Source organism: Syngnathus scovelli, chromosome 7 (assembly GCF_024217435.2).
Source record: "Syngnathus scovelli strain Florida chromosome 7, RoL_Ssco_1.2, whole genome shotgun sequence".
Taxonomy (NCBI): domain Eukaryota; kingdom Metazoa; phylum Chordata; class Actinopteri; order Syngnathiformes; family Syngnathidae; genus Syngnathus; species Syngnathus scovelli.
In genome coordinates this window covers 12102156-12124726 of record NC_090853.1, presented here as the reverse complement: position 1 = coordinate 12124726, position 22571 = coordinate 12102156, and the positions used below count along the sequence as shown (strand labels likewise).

At 40.0% G+C, this 22571-nt stretch overlaps 3 protein-coding genes across 11 annotated transcripts; 2 read left to right on the top strand and 1 right to left on the bottom strand.

Annotated features, from left to right (window-relative positions):
- Positions 1 to 1905: 1905 nt before the first annotated feature.
- Positions 1906 to 8539, bottom strand: kbtbd3 (kelch repeat and BTB (POZ) domain containing 3). 3 transcript variants are annotated; one of them, XM_049726314.2, is made up of 10 exons: positions 7063 to 8539; positions 6770 to 6972; positions 6520 to 6685; positions 6167 to 6349; positions 5924 to 6097; positions 5536 to 5823; positions 4969 to 5211; positions 4597 to 4887; positions 4368 to 4517; positions 1906 to 4222 (listed from the first exon to the last, which is right to left on the bottom strand). In XM_049726314.2, the coding sequence occupies exons 2-10, from the start codon at positions 6970 to 6972 to the stop codon at positions 4100 to 4102; spliced, it is 1821 nt and encodes a 606-aa protein (XP_049582271.1). In that variant the 5' UTR covers positions 7063 to 8539; the 3' UTR covers positions 1906 to 4099. The 3 variants fall into 3 exon arrangements, with proteins under 3 accessions (XP_049582271.1, XP_049582270.1, XP_049582269.1); XM_049726313.2 differs by having other exon boundaries at positions 7230 to 8539; XM_049726312.2 differs by having other exon boundaries at positions 6770 to 7111.
- LOC125972571 (sarcolipin) lies at positions 2616 to 3901 on the top strand. 2 transcript variants are annotated; one of them, XM_068651304.1, is made up of 2 exons: positions 2616 to 2893; positions 3286 to 3901. In XM_068651304.1, exon 2 carries the CDS (start codon positions 3339 to 3341, stop codon positions 3432 to 3434), a length of 96 nt encoding a protein of 31 aa, XP_068507405.1. In that variant the 5' UTR covers positions 2616 to 2893; positions 3286 to 3338; the 3' UTR covers positions 3435 to 3901. The 2 variants fall into 2 exon arrangements, with proteins under 2 accessions (XP_068507405.1, XP_049582300.1); XM_049726343.2 differs by having other exon boundaries at positions 2634 to 2893; positions 3209 to 3901.
- Positions 8540 to 8669: 130 nt separating the features above from the next.
- On the top strand, positions 8670 to 22543 carry fam168a (family with sequence similarity 168 member A). 6 transcript variants are annotated; one of them, XM_049726336.1, is made up of 8 exons: positions 8670 to 8834; positions 13896 to 14004; positions 14386 to 14468; positions 15461 to 15541; positions 17167 to 17312; positions 17393 to 17579; positions 17813 to 17940; positions 18144 to 22543. In XM_049726336.1, exons 2-7 carry the CDS (start codon positions 13943 to 13945, stop codon positions 17923 to 17925), a joined length of 672 nt encoding a protein of 223 aa, XP_049582293.1. In that variant the 5' UTR covers positions 8670 to 8834; positions 13896 to 13942; the 3' UTR covers positions 17926 to 17940; positions 18144 to 22543. The 6 variants fall into 6 exon arrangements, with proteins under 6 accessions (XP_049582293.1, XP_049582292.1, XP_049582291.1 ...); XM_049726335.2 differs by having other exon boundaries at positions 15458 to 15541; XM_049726334.2 differs by having other exon boundaries at positions 14377 to 14468.
- The last annotated feature ends 28 nt before the right edge of the window (positions 22544 to 22571 follow it).

Here is a 22571-nt window from a genome sequence, read left to right as displayed (position 1 = left end):
GCACATGACTGATCCTTCCGACATGATAATGACATTCATCTCCGTCTATTTTTAAAGCACTTGAAACTTTTGATGTTTTTCTGAACAGAGGATGATCTGATTCTTCCAAAAAAAAACAACAACAACAACAAAACAAAAATTTGCAGTCAGGGTCATTGGCAGCAGGGTCAAATTAGTTGAACTTTCAAAATGGACTGCAGTCAATTCTGTAACACTGTAAAACCGTTATCATGCAATGTTTTAATTACACTTTGAACTAATTTAAGTGTAAAATAAGTTAAGAATTATATTACGTATAATCACACAGAATGACATCTGCCAAATATGCTATGGAGCAAGAAGGTGAATGAAAGTCACACTAGATATAAATGCAGCTTACTTTCTGTAATGCATACTATTCTATTTTGTAGTCTTATGTCATTGTAGAAATACTGTGAAGTGGGTGAAGCCTGAAGAAAAGTGAATGGCTGCCTTCCTTAACAGGATTGTTCCCATTTTTTTGTAAGCTTTCGAGGCACATTTTACCAGATATGTTTGAATCTGAGACTTTTTGTACTGTTTGTACTTATATTTACCTTGAAGTTGAGATTCAATAATTCTTTGACCTTCAACACAGCAAATGAGTAGTGAAACATTGCAAACTTGAGTGGGATGGTGTTTGTACCCTGAGGCACGCCATCACTCTTTGAAATGCTGGGCTGAAAACCAGACACCAAACCTTTTACTGAAGGCATCTTTGTATTCTAATTTGCTGGGGACTGCACGATAGATATGGGTAAACGTAGAAATAAGATCTGGGTTTTTAAAATAGCGGTTCCGTTCTTTACTTGTCCAAAGGGACACAGTGTTAACTGATCAGCCTGTATTTGGAGGAAGATGAATCATATCAAAACCAAGGTGATGAAACAGCAAGGTAAAAGAGATTAAACCAATCCAGACTAGCTGGGTTTATTTTAGTACAAAGGAAAACCAGATTACATTTTTATGTAAGGTGCTTTATTTAAGTATTTGCGTTATTAAAGTACTGAATAGTGAAACTGAAATACTTTATTAGTGACTACATTTGTGAAAGGTCATCTGTGCAAATAATTTAAAATTGAAAAACAAGATCAATATAAAATATGTATTTTTTCCTCAAACTGTAATTTGTTATGTAAAATTTTCCCTCTTCTTTCTCTATGGTTTTAATTGTTTTATCAGTTATTTTATCAATTATTGGTTATGTAAATTCCCCAAACCAATTACTTCTTAAGTGGTTTAATAACATAAGAGGGCCGTACAAGCACATACTCTGCATCCATGTACTTACTTCTACAGCATGCCCCAGAATGTCTGGAATGGTGTTTCTGCGTTGCTGTTGACACTTTTGTCTCTACTACTTTAGTAGGTAACTCCTGCCATATACTTTTCTATCTGACACACACATACACAGCTGTCAGGTTGCTCTGCGGTCTATTCTGTCAGCACACTCCAGCCCATTTTATATCCGATCAGAGCCACAGTATATCTCATGACAATGGGAATCCCTGGGTCAAACGGCTCCTTGTCCAACATTGGCAGAATCGTATGCGATAGAGTGACACTTATTGCAGCCATTTTGATCTGCTTAATCCCTGGGGAATGCCCTGTGATGGAAAGGTTCAAGATAGGACTACTCAAACACACTGTCCCACCGTGACCCCCAACGTGTGCACAGGAGAAGGTGTGCGTGTCATGGGGTTTAGCACCAGTTCGGAGATAAAGCCAATCTAAGCAGCTGTCAAGTGTGAGATGAGCAGAGAGGATTGCTGGCTGACGGTCAGATCCTTTCTTGGGAACGGCACGGCACAGAAAGGAAGAAATGCAGAAGTGGAAAACAACAGCCACAAGAGCATCACTTGGTAACTCAAATTAATGTAGGCCAAGAGTTGTTCTTGCTTTTATTTGAATGGGTCACATCAAAACACAACTATGCAACTCACATCCACATTTGAAGTTGATCAGGCCAATAAATGTTGGGAGGGAATGATTGCATCTGTAATTGACCCAAATCATCAAATGTCTGATGTTACAAGAAACGTTGGACCAGTTCCTTCAGTTGTTTGAAAATCCTGTCCATTTTTTTTCCAAAAAATCTATCAGTCGGGCCACTTAAAAATTATTGACCTAAAGTGCTGAAAATGGCCTGCTCTCTTTGACTATGCAAAGTTTACGGTTGAACAATCGGCCAGTGATATGGATGTTCGACAGAGAGTTTGCTCATCAAAACAATCAGGTTCTGATAATAATATCAGCTCAAATGAGAAATTGATCTGTACAGTGACTAGTGATATTGAAGCTGTATGTCAAACTTTTATCAAAAAGAAAAACAAGCAATACCAGCTTTGGTTACAGGACATGTCATAATGATGAATTGCAGCTTCAGTTGGACTTGAATCTGAGCCTCCAATGTTACATTTTGAAAAGCTGACTGCATTATTCATCTTGTGCATCGCCTCACACCCGATACTGTTACAGATTCCTCCATCCATGAGACGATGCATGCATTGTATTTGGAGCAATTGTAAGCCACCTCATATCTGCAATAATGTGCTATAAATAACCCAGACAGTGAGAGAGAGACTCTTTATGGCTATGTGTCGTGGACCAGATTGTGGAAAATGAAACACTTGATTGGTTTGTTCACTTAAATAGTGTAGGTGACATCATTATGTTTGCATGTGAGCCATGGGCGGTCCACTGAGGTTGACTACTTTAGGGGCAGGCCAGATCCCGGTCAGGGCAGAAAGCTGAAGCTCAACACGGAGGGAAGAAAATCAAAGAAGACATTTGTAGACTATAGACAGTTTGGATTTTTGCAGATCAAGACCAACAAAAAAAATACTCTACTGGAGCACATGACATAAAAGAAAAGGTAATGATGCATTTGAGGCCTGAAAGGATGCAAGAAAATCTCTTTCCTTATTAATTTGAATAAATATTATCTGGAATTCTTAATGACAGGTGACCACAATTTAATATTAATCTACAGTATATTTTTATGGCACTTGTGCATACAATCTTATAGCAAGCTATTGTACCTTGTACTTTGCTTTTACATGCCTTTAGTTCTTTATATAGATACTCTTAGTTATGTGAACTGAGTTACATTGTGAATGAAATATGCGAAATTAAAAAAGCTGCCTTGCCTTTCACTTTTCATGCAAATCTGCTTGTTTGCTTGTCTCAGGTGGGGGGTTGGACAGCAAAACCTTGTGACAAAATCTTCCTTTCTACCATCCCTGTTGCCGTGTGTACTCCCTTCAGCAGCTGCCGCCTCATCGCCATTGTCTCCTGTACTGCCTGTTTGGAAAGCGGCCATGGATCGCTCGGTGCAGGAACTCTTCCTCAACTTCATGATCGTCTTAATCACCGTTCTCTTGATGTGGCTGTTGGTGAAAACATATCAGGACTAACATGCGGAACATGAACATTCCTCCCATCTCCATCTCCTCTTGGAGGAGATGGGAGACATTTTATGGAGTCTGCATGGTTTCTTCGGCTATTTTAGGTCAGATTTCAGTTTTAGTGTTCTCGTCTATGTGTGATTTTAATGCAGTTACCAAGGTAAACTAATCTGGGATTTAGAGCTACTCTTTTTTGAGATCCTGCTCTTGTATCAAAATCAAAAAGGGGATTCCCAGAAAAGAGGAAAATGTTAACAAAAAAAAAAACAGAAACCTAACACAGATCTGCTGCACTGTGCAAATCTCTCCACCCTTGTTTTCAAACAATGCAAGATGACACTTTATGCACTCGCACATGCTATTATGTTTGAGTCTGTACGCTCTTTAATTCTGTATTCAAGTAATTTGTGTGTAATTGAATCAAACATTTAAATTATTGTTAACTTCTCGCAGAATAAATTCCCCATTTGAATGACTCTAGTTGTTTTTTTCACACAAGATATTGCTGTCAGCCTCTGTACATATAAAAAGAGGTCCCTCTGCTATATAAATAATAAATAATACAAAAATAATAAATAAAATAATGCATTGTGTTATATAGTAATTTTTTGTTGATTGAATGTGAAAAATTTGCAGTTGGAATTTACTTTCCTTCAACTTGCCACCTGTGTGCATCATTCTATATCACTCCACGGGTTTGTGTGTCTGTTGAAACTGATGCTCTGGCAATGGAATTCAGTGAGAGCTCTGGGCATGGGTGCCACTTCCTCCCATTGACTCCTGTCACTGTGATACACCTAACAAAGGAAATATGCGAAGTTATCCAATTATAGTCACTCTACCCGCAAAATGGACAAATTTGCTCCGTGTCACATCTTTGTCACATGACCAGAGGCTAACGTGAGCAACATGAAGGGAAAATGAAAAAAATCTGGATTTTACCTGGACTTCATCTGTAATCTCATCAGGAGAATAATCACCACCTAAAATGTAGATTTTGTCTCGTATACCAACTGCTCCAGCATTGAAGCCTGCACACTCAAATGACCCCTCTCCTTTCCACACACAAGTCTCTGGACAGAAACTGTATACCTGCACGTGTCATATGTGATCAGGAAAATCTTACATCAAACATTTGTTTGTTGAATCGGTCTATTTTTTGTGTGTTCACCTTGTAAGTGGACAGGTCACAGAGGTGTAGTGTTTTATGAATTGAGACAGCTTTTACCAGCGTTGCATGAAAAAACTGGCCAAACGCTGCCACCAGGCGACACCACTGGTCCTGTTGGGCATCATAGCTGAAGAAACAGTCAAGTGAGGGATTGAAGGAGTCGGTTATCTCCACCTCCGACCCCAGTGTGTAGATAACGCTGCCACAAGCACTGGCCTCAGGATAGAAGATTGCAGTTGGCAGACGACTGACTGAGAACCAGCTCTTGGCCAATGGGTCATAATAGTCCACCTGAACATATAACGTGTTGTACCGTCAACAAATGTTCTGACTTAGACATACATCTAAAAAAACAAAAGTACACAAACACACCTCTAACAGACCGGGTGCAGCCCCTCTGTGTCCCTTCGTCCGCCCTCCAATGACATAAACTCGGTCCAGACAGACCACTGCTGTGTGCATGGTTCGGGGTTTCGGCATCGCTGGAGCAGGTGTGCAGGTTCTTGTTACAGGGGAGAAGCACCACACCTCATCGGTAGCATCATGGGAAGGCTCCGCCACGTGGATTCGTACTGCCCGGTAACAGTTTCCACGGCAACCTCCAGTGATAAACATCTTGTGGGCAATTGAAGGAAGAGGGGAAGGGAAGCATTCAAAGTTCATTTGCTTTTTTTTTTTTGGGTCATTGTGCTAATTGGCTTGTATCGGATAGAACTGAGCACACCATGAACTCTCAAATGGCCATGGAGCTGGCAAGTGAGACTCTTTTTGCATTTTATGACATTGTCAAAGGAAGAGAAATTGATTCTAAAAATAACAACTTGATTGCTACGCAATATATTTCCCAGATAAAACTGCTGCAGGCCCACTATTGGATTTAATTAAACTGTGTAGGAGTTGTGACAGTGTATACACTATTCCTGCAATCACATGTTGTACCTTCTCAGCATAGCTAGTCAGACGGGAGCCTGGCAGATCTGGCACCGTGCTTGTTCCATCCTCCTGGTTGAATCCAAGCTTCGTCCACCGGTCTCTTTCCAGACAGTAGCAGAAAGAGTGGTGGACAACTCCGTTCTCCTCCGTCTTGTGGATATAAATGTAGCTCTGTGTGGTGGCAGGTCTGGCATCAGTGAACAATCCACTGTGCTGACTTTGTCTGGTCCGAGCCTCGGAGATCAGAGCCATACAGGAAGGATTGCTGCTCAGCAGGTCTGAATCACGAAGAGACTTACAAACAAGAAAAGAAATTTGAGAATGAATAGATGAAAATATAACGCCACCAACAATGTGTGAATCTCTTTGCACCTGACATTGACTTTGTGAATACCTGAAATGCATGTGGCGGTAGCTGGTGAAGTCTCGTTAGAGATAGCAATGTGGGTAGCAGCTTCTGTCTTCCAGGAAGGTCATGGCGGATCCACTTTAGAAGTGACATGACCACAGCCTCCTCACTGGCCACACAGAGGGCATCTGACCTGAGGCACTCCTCCAACACATTCACCTACAATGTTTGGAACCGGTTTTAGAAGCTGCCATTAGAAAGGTACGTGTGTTGACGGCTGACTGATACCTGCATGTCCAGGAATTCTTGTGTGTCAGAAAGGTCTTGGAAGTTTTGAACCACAAAGTCGGTGGCACTTTGGAGGAGGGAGGCTGAGCCATATGCCTCAGCAAGGGCCAAAAGTGACAGGCAGTTACCAAGATCTATCGTCCCTAACAAGAAGTCACTACAGGCTCTAGATAGAACTGACACCTGAAGACACCAACAACATCAAGTAAGTAAAATTTCCTTTTAACGCAATGTCCAATATCATGTACAATCGAGTAAATATTAATTTGTTTTCTTTGAGCAAATACCGTAAGAATAAAAAGAATGAGAAAAGAGTCAAATAGACCTGTGGCTACAGAGCCATGTGTTTCTACCTGCAAAAAGGAGGCAAGTTGAAACAGAGAGTCGATGTTCCCTTCTGTGATAAGAATTTCACCAGAGTAGGCAAAATCCAGGAAGGACTCCACCACAGCCGGACACTGGTTACACAATGTTACGGAACCATCGTCACGTTCTCGCATAGCTGCTTCAAACATGGCCCTAAAAAAAAAAAGGAAAAGAAAACTTACAAATTATTGCACAATTTTCTCTCCAAAAAATGTACAGGATGACAGAAATCGAGACCTGAAGAAATCACTGCATGCAGCAAGAACACAGCGATGACAGGGAAAAATCTGTTCCTGGACTTTTATGGTGAAATCAAATAGTAGGCCTCGCTCCCGAAATGACCTGAGCAGACCCAGCAACTGAAGTCCATGTGTGTTGGACACCTGCAGCAAGGTGTGACCCTCTCGGATCTTGCTGCAAGGCTCTTTTTCCTCAGCCATCTTGAGCACCCATCAAAAAAGAGAAGCAATAAATGGCAGGTGGGGTTTTTAAGTAAGTAAATGTGTTGTATTATTTGGTAATGCCTATACCTCCGTGCAATAAATAGTGCGCAGTACACTGGCCTAATAGAAGCACCAAAATTGTGACTACTGATGGGCCACATAGGTATAGCAAATATCAACTTGAACGTATTATTGTATATGATATGACGTTTGTAAACGCTTCCCTTAGCGCAGGTAGCACGGATTCTACTTACAGCACCATGGATAGCGCTCCCGTGCTTCCGGGAAGGTAGATATGGTACGAGAAGTCTGAAATACTATGACTTGCTTGTCGCTGCGAAATCAAAGTCGAATGTAAATTTTAATGTTATACACAATATTGATTGAAAATCCAACGAGTTTTAAAGATTTAGATTATAACCGTGCATGTAGGGTTTGTTTCAGGCGGAAGTAAGCGCAACGACTGAAGGGAACTGTAGTTCTCTTGGTTGATTTTCAAATCGGAAATCGTGCGAAAACTTGGGAGAATAAAATGTTAATACTGTGCATATAATGCTAAAGATGGTTAAACTAACTTCTACGGGTGTGCATTAATAATCACAATTACACAACAATACGCATTCGAATTTCCCCAAGCACTTGTACAAAACTACAAAATACTTCAAGAATTGCGATAGGTCTTTTTGTTACTACTTTAATACTTTCGAGGCAACGATACGCTTTTCAAAAACATAAAATAAAAATACAAAACAACTGAAAATATCAAATGAATATAAAAATTGTCAGACGAAGACGCTTTTAAAGTACATATATAGAAGCAGATTGAATATTGGGTGCAAATCTTTTTATGTCGGAACTTCAACATCTCATTTATTTTGTATAGTGGTTCAACAACCTCTAAAACTGAGAGCTACTGTACTTCTAATTTGATACACCCTTTTTTTCTGGTGGCTTTTCTTTTTTTTTTTGCTACGCATGCCTGATACATTTTATAATAGTTCAACCACCACAACTAAAATTAATTGAGCACAGATACAAGATACATATAAATAAACGCATACTTTACAGGTAATTCTTGTGGCTATATTACTTTCCTAGTTTTTCAATAAATACATGTAATAATAAACTATCTTTTTTAAAAAACACATTTATTATCTTTCTAATATCTTTCTACTAGTAACAGCCCCTGAAAATTAGTAAACAATGATAGTGGAAATCCACACCTAAAATCAATGAATCAAGGAGATTCGAATATTGCAAATTACATCAGGATGAGACTCCTGACATTGTGGCGCATTGCAATTTGTCGCCGCTTGATGTCGCTGTCTTACTGGGAAGCCCAACGTGTGGTTGGGTAAGCGGTATGCAGGGCACCAAATATGATCGAATAACTTGCAGCGGCGTGCAGTGTCAATTTTAAATCACGTCAATATTTACTGACCTTTAAAAGTTATTGATCTAATGAGACGACCTAATAACTGCAAGGACATCACTGTAAGCAATCATTCGCGGTTTAATTCGATTGTGTGGTTGTTTTTCCTCCTAGTTTCTTTTCAGCTGTTATTAACCATTGGGATTTTGGAATCCTTGTCACTTCGCCTCCTTCCTGCATCCTTGCATCCATCTCACCATCCCTCGCTCCTTCCTCCCCTCCCTCCCGACAGTGCATCCCCCATCCCCCACTCGTCGGCCGCGTCTGTAGCAGCGCCACTGGGCCCACACAAACGCAGCTCGAGCTCAGCCAGCCCGCACCTACCCGAGGCTAAAGTCCACGCGAGAGAAAGACGACTACACTGGTTCCCATCACGCGCGGGAGTGAGAAAGAAAAAAAAGTATTTTTCTTCGACCAAGTGACGTTGGTAAGTGTCGTTGTCGCCGCGTGTGGGGGGGACACCCACGTCCGTCTTGTTTGTTTTGAGGCTCTTTCTTTTCCTGGTGGAGCCCCAATTGTCCTCCGCGTTGGCTGTTTTGGGAATTAGCGGGCTAGCTTGGCGAAGCAGGCTAGCTGAAAGATCCGAATGGAAGGGAAAGTAGTTGGAGGATCGCAGCGGCTTTAGTGGGAGAAGTTTGTCAACGGGGCGTTAAAATGTGTTTTTCTGGTCTTGTCCGGCGTGGCCCACTGCGGTTACCCCCCCCCCCCCCCCTTTCTATTAGTCATCTGCTAATCTTACTCCAGCTAACCCGCTGATTAGCTATTTGAATGTACAGAAGGAAAGATGCAGGGATGCTACAGCGGTTTACTTCGCTAAGCTAACATTGGCATATTATGAGTGAGCCTTTACGCAGATTCCTGCATGAACTGCCACGGAATGCAAGGAGAAAGCCACGCGTGTACTGCGTTGCTAACGTGGTGATAATTGGCAAGATGGCATCTCCGAGTTGATATTCAAAATGGTGTATTGAGCTTGTTTGAGTGTGACCATTTTTGTCCACCAGTGGCTGTTTTGGCGTTGCTTGCTATCTTTGGAATGTGACGCACTGCCCAGTTGCGTGCTACGTTGGGATAGATAAGAAAAAACATGAACCCACGACGGGGATGTAATAAGAAAAACGTGAGCCAATCTGATGAGGAATGCTGTCGACCGTTTGTTTTGTTTCTGTTCTGCTATTTTAAACTGTAGCAAACTGTAACCATGTGTACGCACCGATTTCACCTGGATCTCTTTAACGCTCGCATTCATTGTGTATCAGAGCTTTGTAACAGTATGTAATGACCCAGTTAATGCTACAACTTGATCGTTTGGTTCGTTTCGTGCTACGACATTTTATCGTCAATTTACAAAACATAATGGTTCCATGTACCAACTTTACACCCAAAAAGGTCCAAACCTTTAATCATTTCAAAACTACTAATGATGCTGTTTTTCATCACATTTAGTTAAGTTCATTTTCGAGTATTTTTTTATCGTCAAGTAATTATGAATAACAATAGCTGAATAAATCGTAAAGAATTGAAATTGCTCATTGTACGGCTTTAATAGTTTATTGATAACTGAAACAATCGTGGCAAAATTGAGTGCACAAATTGAGCAGACATTTGCTTCTTATGCTGCATGTTGCCAGTCATTATAGGAAGGAAAGCTACATCCACACGGACCTCTTGTTTACAAGATTGTCAAATGTAGAATCCAAAATATTCCTAATAATATATATTTATTCATACATATATTGTGAGTCAATAGATGAAATTCATTAAGAGTGCTGCACTGCTGGCAATTTGATTAAATTCAAGGGCTACATTGCAGGAATATATGTGATTAGTATTTTCAATATGCAAGTCATTTTCATTCATTAAGTCAAAGTCTGCTCATGCTGAGCTCTCAACATGTCAGCGTGAGAGGCAAATTTAATTTGATCTTTTTCTTCTTCGTCCTGAAGGAGTCAAAACAGAATGTGTGTAGCATGTTATGATGCTTTTTTGGGGGGAGGGGGGGGGGGGTTGCATTGTTTGCAGCCTCATGTGTGTGAATGGTGGGCTGTACAAAGTGGCTGTAAAACTGTCAAGCCTCGAAAGCCAGGAGGTTTTTAATGTCATGAGAGGCTGGTCCCATAACAGACTGTTTGAGCACCACTTCATTCCCATGTGGTTCAAGCACTCAATGTGTTGTTTTTTTGTAGATTAGAGAACAATACACTCCCAGTCGTCAGTTTTCACCATGCTCCTTGTCTTGTGTCCTTTAACTGTAAATGTTGCAATTTGGTGCTGGTGGAAATTTGGCTATGGGTTGTGGCTGTTATCTATCATTCTTCGGGTCAATTAAAGATTTATCTATGTGTTTGTTGTGCTGTTATTTTTTTTCTGGTGCAAAAGTGGCTCAACATGACAAAATAATACAACTGCATATTGTTAGATTTCATAATTTTAATTTTGAATACACTGTATATATTTTTAACCCAAATAAGCACATTTGCTGGAATGTATATCTCAAAGGGATCATGTCTGGAGTGGAACAAATACTTGTTAAATTTTAGGAATATTTATGGCTCTCCTCCCAAAGTGGAGAGTATCTTAAATGGAAATTCAAGTCACCGTGTAGGTGGGTTCACAATTCAGCAGGCTGGAAAGCATGAACATAATGAAGGGATGCGGGCCCTAGAGGTGTGTGACTGATGAGCTGCTTTTGGAGAGGAGAATGGCGAGGTAGGTGAAAAGCAGCGCGGCGAGAATGGGACATGTGTCTAACGGTGTCCTAGATCTGAAATAGCCTAGAGCTGTGTGTTAGGAGCTGCTTGCTGCAAGGCAAGTTCTATTGTTCAGACAGCAGGAGTTAACCTTTGATACCATCACCTGCACCTGAACGTTGTGTCATAATTTTTTTTTTTCTTCTCACGGACCACAAGCAGCAGCCATAAATACAATAAGATCAATAGATAACTACTTTTTTTGTTTTTGAGCAGAGCATGGTTCGTCACGCAAAAAAAAAAAGGTCACGGGGCGGACTGATGGTCTCGAGGATGTTTCTTTGTGTTGGATTGTTGAAACTGGTGTGTTCTATTCTCTCTTACGTGGAAGTGTGATTACGCCCACTGCTTTTGATTTGTTACTGTAAGAATAGATGCCGAGTGAGGTATTATGTGGGAGGATAGAGGGGTTGCAATGTATCATACACGTTCACCACCAATGGCTGCTGCGTGTGTGTGTGTGTGTGTGTGTGTGTGTGTGTGTGTGTGTGTGTGTGTGTGTGTGTGTGTGTGTGTGTGTGTGTGTGTGTGTGTGTGAGCTTGAATTCTTTCATTCTTTTAACAATATTTCGCTCTCCCTTCTTTGCTCTTCTCATTATTAATCTCTCTAGTCCCTCGGGGCTACAAGGAGCTCCCTTTTATGGGTTGGAATCCTCATGATTATTTCCAGACACACACAAACAGTACACTATTAAATAGAAAATATGCAGGCGTACTCAGCAACATGTCAAAGCTCAGATGCGCAGCATTGGCAAACACGCAGCACAAAACCCCCAGCTGTTTTAGCAACTTAGCATGGAGGCTCGCTGGCTGTGTTTGATCATCATGCCTTGAGGCCAGAGCTTATGAGTTCATCCCAAATGAAGTCCCACTAATAGAGTCAAAGCCAAACTAAATTCTGAGGAAGATTTCAGGTTAAGCCGACAACAGGTGGAGCTCATTGTGAATGCCAGTGAGCAGTCATTCAATAAAATAGTGCTGATCCTTTTTGGAGTCAACGGAGGATTTGAGATTGAAGTGTTGACGAGCATGGATGTATGAACCTCGCAAGTCAAGGCATCACTGTAAACAAATCCTCATTGAGTTGCATATTTGTGGCAATATTCTGCTGATTGACTGGGAATGTCAGTAACAAGCTCACTATGGGTATGAATAGTGATTGTTGAATAGAGCATCTTTTCATTAGAAGAAGCTTGACTGGACACGCAATGAAACAAAGGCAGTTGTCGTTAGACACTCCCACTTATCAGACATTCAGCACAGGCGTGTGTGTGTTTGCAGTCACACACACACGTAGAGGTTTATTAGGCACAATTGGGTGCCCCTTTTGTTTCCGTTCATTCACTCCGCAACACCTTAGTCCATGCGCATATCTCGTCGCCCATTGACATCATCTGTAATTGGTAGGCGCTATATTGGATGGGTATGACCTCAGGGTTATCTTAGCTGCTTGGCCTGTATTAATGAGCTATGTTCCCACTCTTTTGACATGCACATTATAACTCATGTGGACCACATTAATGTAATTTTTTGAAAGATGCTTTATTGGTATTCTTTTTATGACTGGTCTTGTTTTTGTCGTTTTTATTGTTGCATAATTAGGATGTCATAACAACGCTGCAGTAAGGAAAATGTTTTGACTAGCTGTGAAGAAGCAAGAAGCCTCAATTGATTAATATGCATTTTCCATTCCACAGAAGTGCATACATGGGAGCATACACAATATAGGATACTAGATCACAATCAGTGTCATATTTCTCTAAAGTAACCCAAATTTGTATTTACACCACACCAGGCATTCATGGCTTGATGTTTTTTAAATTTTTTTATTTTTATTTGTGTATAGTGCTGTCACTGCTATGCATATTCATGTTGCGATTTAAGATTTTGCACAATGTTCATTTTCTTGAGTTGTCTGCTCACATCTTGTGCTTTTTCATTGTGTGGATTTTGAATTCACTGCTTTGATTGAATGTACTCAATCCCACACGCACGCATACCAAAACAGACACAAGCAAACAGACAAAACAACCAGGACAGAGGCTTTCAAAATCTTTCATTGTGTTTTTTCTGATAACTCCACCTTACAAGACCAACTAAATTTGTTTCAATGGATCACACTGTGATTATATCTATTATAATTGCAATTTTTGACTACTTCGGGAAAACAGGTCAAGTGTATATTTCATTAGGTGCAATGAAACCGTTAAATGGAGCCATTGCGATTGAATATGTTGATCTCGTGTCATACAAGTCAAGAATGGGCAGCAGCTCTGAAGAAGTGAGTGTCACCGTCTTAAAGACAGTTTTAATGCACTTGGAAAAAGGTCCATCATTCTTGTTTAATCCCCTTTAAGCAAAATCCAACAAATGAGCCTCATGTGTAACTCCCCAGATCTGCCTCGAAAGTCGAGGGAAATGTTACACATTTAGATATATTTTAGGGTGTTTTTTGGGGGGGTTTACATTTGTTAGCTATCATTGAGCAATCATTGGTGGTTTAAAGGATACTGCAAACATAAAATAGTGTTGAGGACAGTTTTGTTAAAATCCATTTCTTCCGTTTTTGTGCTGTTGAAGACACAACGGTGACCACCGCACTCGCACTCTCACTCTCACTCACACGCTCGATGCACAACTGCTTGCTTTTTTTCCCCTGTTTTCTTTGCCTTGCATTTTAGTTCCCCCCCTTCTCTTGTGTTTGTTGTAATCATGGACTCTCACTGTTTTAATTTCAGATTTGCATATCCACTTCCACTCCTTCCTCATTTGCATACAGCAAGAAATGGCGAGCGGGCATCCCACAGACAAATTCAGTTTCATGTATCAACCAGACACGCACAAGAGGTACGCGGCACACATCTACACGCTCGCACACACTAACACACACTTGCCCGTGCCGATATTTTCTTTGAGGGAGGTAAGTGTAACGTCTGTCTTTGCCGCCACACCGCCATTAGCATAACCAGCGGGCCTCATTCTTTCTCTTTAGTACTCAGCATTTCTTTGCGTTTTGCTCAGCTTACTTTGATGTCTGATCATTTATGAGGGATTTCGATTAAAGTACACTGGCAAAATCCTTTGGTTGGATGTTTGGCTAGATAAGAATGTTGGTTTGGGATTTGTTTGTGTGTATAATACAAAAATGTCTTTTTTCTATTTTTACTCTAACCTTATCTTTCCTTATGTCACGTTTTTCTCTGTTTCACATCGTTTAAGCAAAAACAGGTTGTCTTCAGCCATGAATCCAGTCTACAGCCCTGTTCAACCTGGAACCCCCTATGGGAACCCCAAGAACATGGCCTTTGCAAGTAAGACAATTCAAACATTTGCTGGTACAGTATCTTGTTCAACATTACTTGCTCTGAATTTAAAAAAATGACAATGGACGCTAATCCCTTCCAAGGAACTAGTTGTTCACCACAATGTGATCTTGCTTTTCTTGTCTCCTTTACTCTTCCTCCAGTAACCACTTGTCTCCTTTACTCTTCCTCCAGTAACCACCTATGAACAGTAAATTTATAAAACACAACTACCTTTGAAATCAGAAGCCAGTAAAAACTATTTCTATTTTACTTTAAATGTGGGATTGACTCACAGGGCATTCATGTATTTTAAATATTCATATATATATATATTTTTACTTTTTAATGAATTCATATTTGACTACACTGATATCTGTCACTACATTATTGTATAATTAACAAAAAAAATGCCACATCGTATTGAATAAATCAACACTGAAATAAAAACAAGCAGGATGTTGATATTTTGTCACTCCAAACTAAAGTAGATGGACTAAAATATTCATATCGTTGAGAATTTTTCAGGCAGCACATTTGTTGTTTTGGCTGAGATACAAATGTTCCGGATAAAATTAAAATGCTCCTGAAAAAATTTTAATGTTTCTGACAAAAAAAAAAAATCCACAATGTTCCTGAGAGATGATGATGATAGCGGTTGGCATCTATGATTTGTTCTTTACCAGAAATTACGTCTGCTACTTTCCTTCACTTGTATGTGGGAGGCATTTGTATTGCATGTTTGTAAACCCTCATGCGCGTTTCTCCGTGTATTGCTAATATGTCTGAATTGTCCCCTCCTACGTCTTCCTGTCAAGTGTGTCTTATTTACGCGGTCGGCGCATATTGGCTGCCTGTCGGACAGGATTTCTAATTCAGACACTTTTTTTAATGAGCGCCATCTGTGTGCATCTATCTAATCCAAACACTTCCCATATGTGTGTTTGTGTGTCATTTCCCTGCTTGTTTTAATCTCTGTCTCTCCTTGTTATGTCCAGCAGGCTATCCAGGAGGGTATCCCACCACGGCACCCACATATACACCAAACCTATATCAAACAGGAAGCCCCGGGTATCCACCTGGTGAGTCCAGTCTGTCTGACACGTTGACAAAAGGCTATTTTTTTTCGGTTGACACGTTCCTACAAACTCCACAAAGATGGCTGAGATCACATGCTGAAATACTTGAAGGTAGAACCATGAATTATTCAGACTGCCCAAAAGCTCTAAACAGCATTTTTCCTTGAAATTAATCCAACTTAGTCCAGTTAGAACTACTCTCTAATTAGGTAAATGCTATTGCGCTGGAGTCTCCTGTGGGTGCCACAAAATCACCAACAGCATTAAATTGAAAAACTGGTTACTACAATTACTCTTAAAATGCAAAAGCTAAAATCGATTCAAGTATTTAATGATGTTCATGATAGAAAGTTGCCAGGTGTTTTCTCGCAACACTCACGCCATTGAATAAATATAAAATTTGTATGCATGGAAGAAAAAAAAAGAATGTGCTCTGGTAATGATTTCCATCAGTAATGACTGATAATATATATATTTGTCACAACAGTAAAATAAATGAACACATCCTTACCATGTGTGCATCACAGTATAGTTAAAATATATGGTCTTTTTAGAAGCATGCATACACAGACAGAAAATGAGAGCAAGAAGAGCTCCTGCATCTCTTTGTTCCCTTGTCCTTGTGCAAGGGAAGCTTGCTTTCATAAGCAGTGCAGCACTAGCTAGCAACGTGTTTGACCTTCAGGCTCCTCCGAGTGGCCATTCTGCGGTACTACATCCAACAATGTACACTCTCCAGACTGTCATACAGCGCTGGTCGTAAGCTATTATTACTCATGCCCAATGTCTTGCCTCATTGTCACGGTGTTAAATGTATCACTTCTGTGCTATCTTCAAATGTGTTTTTAAGTGCCGTCAACGACGTTTTCATAACCCCCCCGCCCCCCCCCCCAAAAAAAAAGAGAAAACAGCAGCAGTGCACCATCTGCAGGTTTCTTAATAAAATGCACCTCCTTTCATAATTTTCTTGAATTGAGATTCACGCAATATAAATTTTACGCTTGCCTTAATTAAAGATGGAACTCCAGATTAACCTTTTTTGTTAACTAGAAGCACGGTGGCCCCTAACCTCAAAATGTTGGTACCCACGCTGTAATCGTAAAGTAAAATATTCACCTTTCCACTCCTCTTCACCACGTTACTGATAAATGGACTGAAGTGTGGAGCAGTAGTGTGTCATCAAAAAAAAAATATTATCCAGTAATGAAAATGAACATATTCACTGGTCACACATGTGCAAGTTGATGAATAACTTAGGGGGAAAATGCCACCATCCAGGGGCAGTTTGGAGCATTTTAAGATGAGTGGATTAATATACATGCAAATTTCTATTGTCCACACCACCTGCATAAGATATTTACGCAGTTTTTCATAGTGCTTATTTCACATCGCCTTTTCTAAAGTGCTTTGTTAACAGCAGCAGCTGGTGTGAAAGCACTATATAAATAAAGATGTATTCCCTTGCACTGTATGTTTTTGTTGTCAGGGGAAGTCATTGATTTTACAATAAAGAAGAGCTGACCATGTCAGCACTTGTTTTTTTTTTTTTTTTTATCTTTGCTCATCTAGCCTGACAATGTTGACTCAAATTAAATTTACGTTAATGCTCTTTTTTTCTTTCTTCCCAGGATACACTGCAGCGGGCACTCCATACAAAGTGCCACCTACTCAGTCAAATGGCGCTCCTCCTCCCTATACCCCAACCCCGACACCATATCCGACAGCTATGTACCCCATCCGCAGTGCCTATCCACAGCAGAACCTGTACACACAGGTAAGGGGCCTTCGGAAGAACACATCAAATACTTGAGCCAGGGTATTTCCTCTGCGAATGATGAACATCTTCCTCTCCAGGGTGCATATTATACCCAACCGGTGTATGCAGCTCAGCCACATGTGATACATCACACCACCGTGGTGCAACCAAACAGCATCCCCTCCACAGCCCTCTACCCGGCCCCCGTCCCTGTACCCACTCCTCGTAACAACGGCATGGCTGCCATGGGGATGGTAGCCGGGACGACTATGGCTATGAGTGCAGGTAGGACCACGCTTGAGACGCATGGACCAGTAATACTTAGTCCTGAATTTTTTTCTTGCATCGCTTTGGCATCTGCAAGTAAAAGTGGGCTGTTAGGGTACCACAGATTAGCTGTTTACTAAATGATACATGAATCTAAGGCAGGTGTCAAACTAGCACAATCCTTCATTACCATACTAGCAAATGTCAAGAGCTATTTTGCGCTTCTTAACTTCTTCATTATCTTTCTAAAGGGACACTGCTGACAACGCCCCAGCATGGCCCTATCGGAGGACACCCCGTTACTGTGCCCACTTACCGGCCCCAGGGCACACCTGGCTACAGCTATGTTCCACCTCACTGGTAGAGCCCACCAGTTTATGTAAGCAAGCCGCATCCGCTCTTCCATCTCTTCTCTGGCCAGTCTCCTCATTAACTTTCCATATGCAATTCTTCTGTGGCTGCCCTTGTGTCTCCTTGACAACCAAGCTACATAACATTTCTTCTCCCCACATTCATCCGAGTTTTAATGTGCTGATCGTACATGCGTCACCAACTTGTATCACTGTTCTTATTTTCCTCCAGATCTGGAGTCCGCCATCATATGCAACTGCTCAAATCTGACCCAGACTCCCGGTAACCATGGGAACTCGCCACCGTGTCTGCAGAACAAATATAAAGTGCAACAGCCACTTTAATATCATTCTCTAACATTTTTACAAAAGCTGCTTTTATTTTATTTCGTTTCATTTTTTAAAATCTGCTCATTTGCCAACCAGTCATTGCCGTGTTTTGACCTTTTTTTTTTATAATTATTTTCAGGGTTTCTTTCCCCCTTACTTCCTTTGTCATTGCAACTCCAGAAGGACGCAGACCAATCTCAAGTGTTGTTCCTGTGTGTTTATGTGTGTGTTTGGGTGGTGGGGTATGTGGTCCCGCCGGCTGCTGCTCAGTTGGCTGGAAATCTTAGCGCACTTATTCCTCAATATAATTTCCTTCACTCTTTGCAAATACTAGACCTATTGACTCATGCTGCCAAATTTCCTCAAAACTAGATATCAGCACAGGGTTTAAATACCCAATTTTTCATTTGGTTTCATGCAGGTTTTTCAATTGTTTGATATTCTTTTTCCATTCAATTTCACCTTGTTTTGAGTTCCTTTATGTTTCCACCAGCAGTTCCTTTTCACCATTTTCCTCATCAGCGTTGGTTCACTTTCAGTCCAACTTCACTTGTCTTCCAACACCTCACTATCTGTCTGTCTTGTCTGTCTGTCTCCATGTGAATTGTATACCGCTTTCAGCAGCATACAAACATCATTTGTTTGTGTGCGCTTAAAAACCGTCACCTACTTCATGCCACATACTATGCAGGCTAGTATGTTGTGACACGTGACATGAATAGCGCTAAAGAGCATTTCTTGGTCACATTTTGTGATTGATTTTGGATTTTTTTTTGTCGGCCAATACGCTCAGCGAAGGTTAAAATATGAAGTGAGAACAGTGCGGGTGGTCGTGCATACAGTCACTTACGCAGGCTCCTGTGTTTGGGGGAAAAACATAAATGCCTTTTGGCACATAAGTGTACAGTACTCCGAGTTATGCTACTGATCAACACAAGAAAATCCAAGGCGAGCGAAGGGAGTTTAAAAGGATTGTGTTGGCTGGTGGCCATTCACAGTGCAAGACATTTTGGATTTGTGAAATCTTACCTGCAAAGGACTGCATAATCGTCTACACGAGGACCAATAACCAAACATCCAGCAAGCGCAGAACCGTACGCATTTTAAACAACAGCTTAGATACCGCTGAAAGTGACTACAGAGTGCGAGTGCAAAACAGATTTAAAAAGAACTTCTTGTAATCTTAATTCATTTTAAAGTTAAAGTAACAGACATGCCTCTGTTTTTTAAGTACTTGATAAGATAAAGGATACTTAAATTCACTGGAGCCAGTACTAAAGCCTGCAAGATCATCTAACTAGCAAAACTATCTAAACCCATAGTGGTTCATTGTGTGAAAGCGTAAATGTGGCCGAGGTAGGATCATTGTACTCAAAGAATGCTGTAATCTCACTTTTAAAGAGTAAAATATCGTTGCTGTTTTGTGACGAGCGCATACATAATCGCACAAAAAATAATCCCAGTTGATTTAAACAAAAAAAGATTTAATAAAATAAACAGTGCATGCTTATATTTGACTGTGACAATTAGATTTTTATCAATCCATTTTTTTGGTTATTGGTTCTCAATATGAGGAAAGGCTGGTGGAATGTGTAAAATTTAGGTGCGTGGCATTTTCAGGATTCACAAAAAAAACTAAAAATGAAATAGCTCAAAACGTTAAGAGCATTTACCACAAAGGTTAGTAGATGAGGTGGCCTGATATTGCAATAAAAAAGAGGGAATGCCTCATTAAATGATTCTTTTATCAGCTTTTCGAATTTTTTTAAGAAAAAACTGCTTGTAGTCTTTTAAAAAGAAGTTTGCAGGCTCTATATGCAGCCTTAATATTGACCATTAACAAAAAGAGAAACATATCAACAATTTGGCTTTTGAATAACTTTGTGAAGAACAGTTGCACAACATTAGATAAACCAAATAAAATAATTACTAGTCGTATATTTTAATGCTAAGTAACAGGTACCTTTAGGCTTTGTATTGCAAGAGTGTGAGAGAGGCTCTCTTGTAATTAAAATAAGACAAAGTTGAGTGTTTGAGTTATTCTTAGTCCCACCAATGTTTCTACACTAGAGCATTAACTCTCAAGAAATATTGCATAAAGTTGCTATCAGAAAAAAGAAAAATCCGTTTGTTTTTTAATTAGCCCTTCTTGCAACACAAGTAATTTTATATTTTTGAAGGATTTATTTAACGTGACAGTATTTCTTCACTTGTTCACTCTGGTCAATTCCGCGCAATAGGTATGCATAATATTCAGGTGTTTAACTATAGCATTGGATGTTTTAAAAAAAAAAAATGCAGTATATTTATACAGCAAGTGGTACAGTAATGCATTTCTAGCTAAGCATGGTTGCAAGCGTGTGGCAGCTATTGTTTGTGCTTTTGATATTTTATTTGAGCTCCATCTCCTTTTCAGCCTATTTGCCCTCGACAGTATCCGACTGAGGGGAGGGAGACGTCACTGTGTGTCAAGGCGAAGGTTAACGCAACCGCTACATGACGTATTGATAAAAACCTCCCAAGTCGCTTATTTTTATTTTCATGCGTGTCGAGGGTGATTGACACTTGGTCGGTTTGACGGGCCATTGGCTCTGTCCTGAAGCCTCCGCGTCCTTTGTGCCATATGTCACTGTTGTTCGGTAACTTTATTTTTTTTCCTAAGTAACTGGTGAATTCTTGTTAAGTCTTGCTTCTTGTGAATCTTGTTCTTTTTATGACTGTCCTCTTTTCTCACATTGTTGTTGATGCATATTGCCTGTCCAAATTTTAACTTGTCTTGCTGGTTTCTTGCCGTCTGTCCTACTTTTTTTTTTTTTTTTTTAAGCCATGCCACAGCTCACTTGTGTGGCCATTTTGTCACCCCCTCTAATATAATTTAACATGACAGGGAATCCAAAAGTTGCCACAGCCCTCCCGTGACCAAACTTTCCTTTTAATTGGAACCCTGGCCTCTCAAATTGTCACAATGAAATGCTCATGGGGCACATTGAGAAAAAATAAAAACCTTGCGCAAATAGTCTTAATTATTGTGATGAAAAATATACACAGATATTACAAAAAGCTAAGTTGTACTTTTACCACAATAGTCATGAGGAGAAAAAAAAGCTGTATATTTTGTGATGTGTGGCACTCATACTTTGTACTCAATTCACCATGTTTTGGTATTTTTTAATAAATCCACCACAGAGCAAATGAAGACAGCAGACGTCACCAGTGATGATGTTAAGTGATGAACAGTAGTTAGATGATTGGCCATGTTGCCATTATATATATATTAAAAAAAAAGGTTTAAGACAAAAATTTGTTGTGGTGCTTACACATTGCCTTTTAATGTGGAAGCTAGCGAGGCAGACCCGCTTTGCTGTTTTAGATCATTACCCAAAACAATTAGCTCAAAGCAGTTGTTTTCCATGGTTATGCTTCCTCATTAGATTCCATTCCTTGCCTTTCCTTGATTTCAATTTGCACTTAAATGAAAAATGGACAGTTAAACACTTAGATGTGTTTAGAGGAAATACTGTTGTACTTCCTTTCTTTATTCTGTCCTGAGCGTTATATGAGAGAAAAAAAAAAGAAAAAACAGTTTACTGGGCTCTTTTCCCTGATGTTGATTATTATTATTATTTTTTTTTTTGTTCCACTTTGATGACAGTGAAAGTGCGACCAAACCATTCAGAAACCTCTGTCTTTCCAGTTTCACCACTTATTCCTTCTTTGTTTTGCCTTGCGGTTGCTAAGTCTTATTTTAGTCTTGAATACAAATCAAAACACTACTATCACAGTGAGTAGTACCTCGGATGCTCTGCTGCAGCATTTTAATTTCAACTTGTCAGCGATAACTCTCGGTTCAATTTGACACTAAATGTGATGCAAAAAGTGGAAATTCCTTGTCTTCCCCAAAAAAAAATAAGAAAGAGAGCATACTTGCATCCATCCCTCTCGGATCAAGTATTAGGAACAATCTAACTTTTGGAAGTTTTTGTTTGGTACCCAGTTTGCACATGCTATGGTATTTACCGTAAGGTTGTGTTCGGAAATTAAAACCCAACAACGGCTGTTAAGCGTTGAGAGAAGTGACTTGTTTGTTAGCTATTTGGTCCAGAGTGAAGGACCTGTGTCAGGCTTGTGATATGAAGTGTAAATCTGTTTTTTTTTATGGTTTTTTTTTTTTATGTTGGGTTATTTCTTTGTAAGATCAGTTAGTGATCTTAGTACTATAACTAAGCCAAGTTTGTAATTGTATATTTACTGTAAAATGTAGAACATTGAATAACTATTAAAATTTTCCTATAAAAGGAAGAATGTCTCATGATTTATTTGTTATTCACAT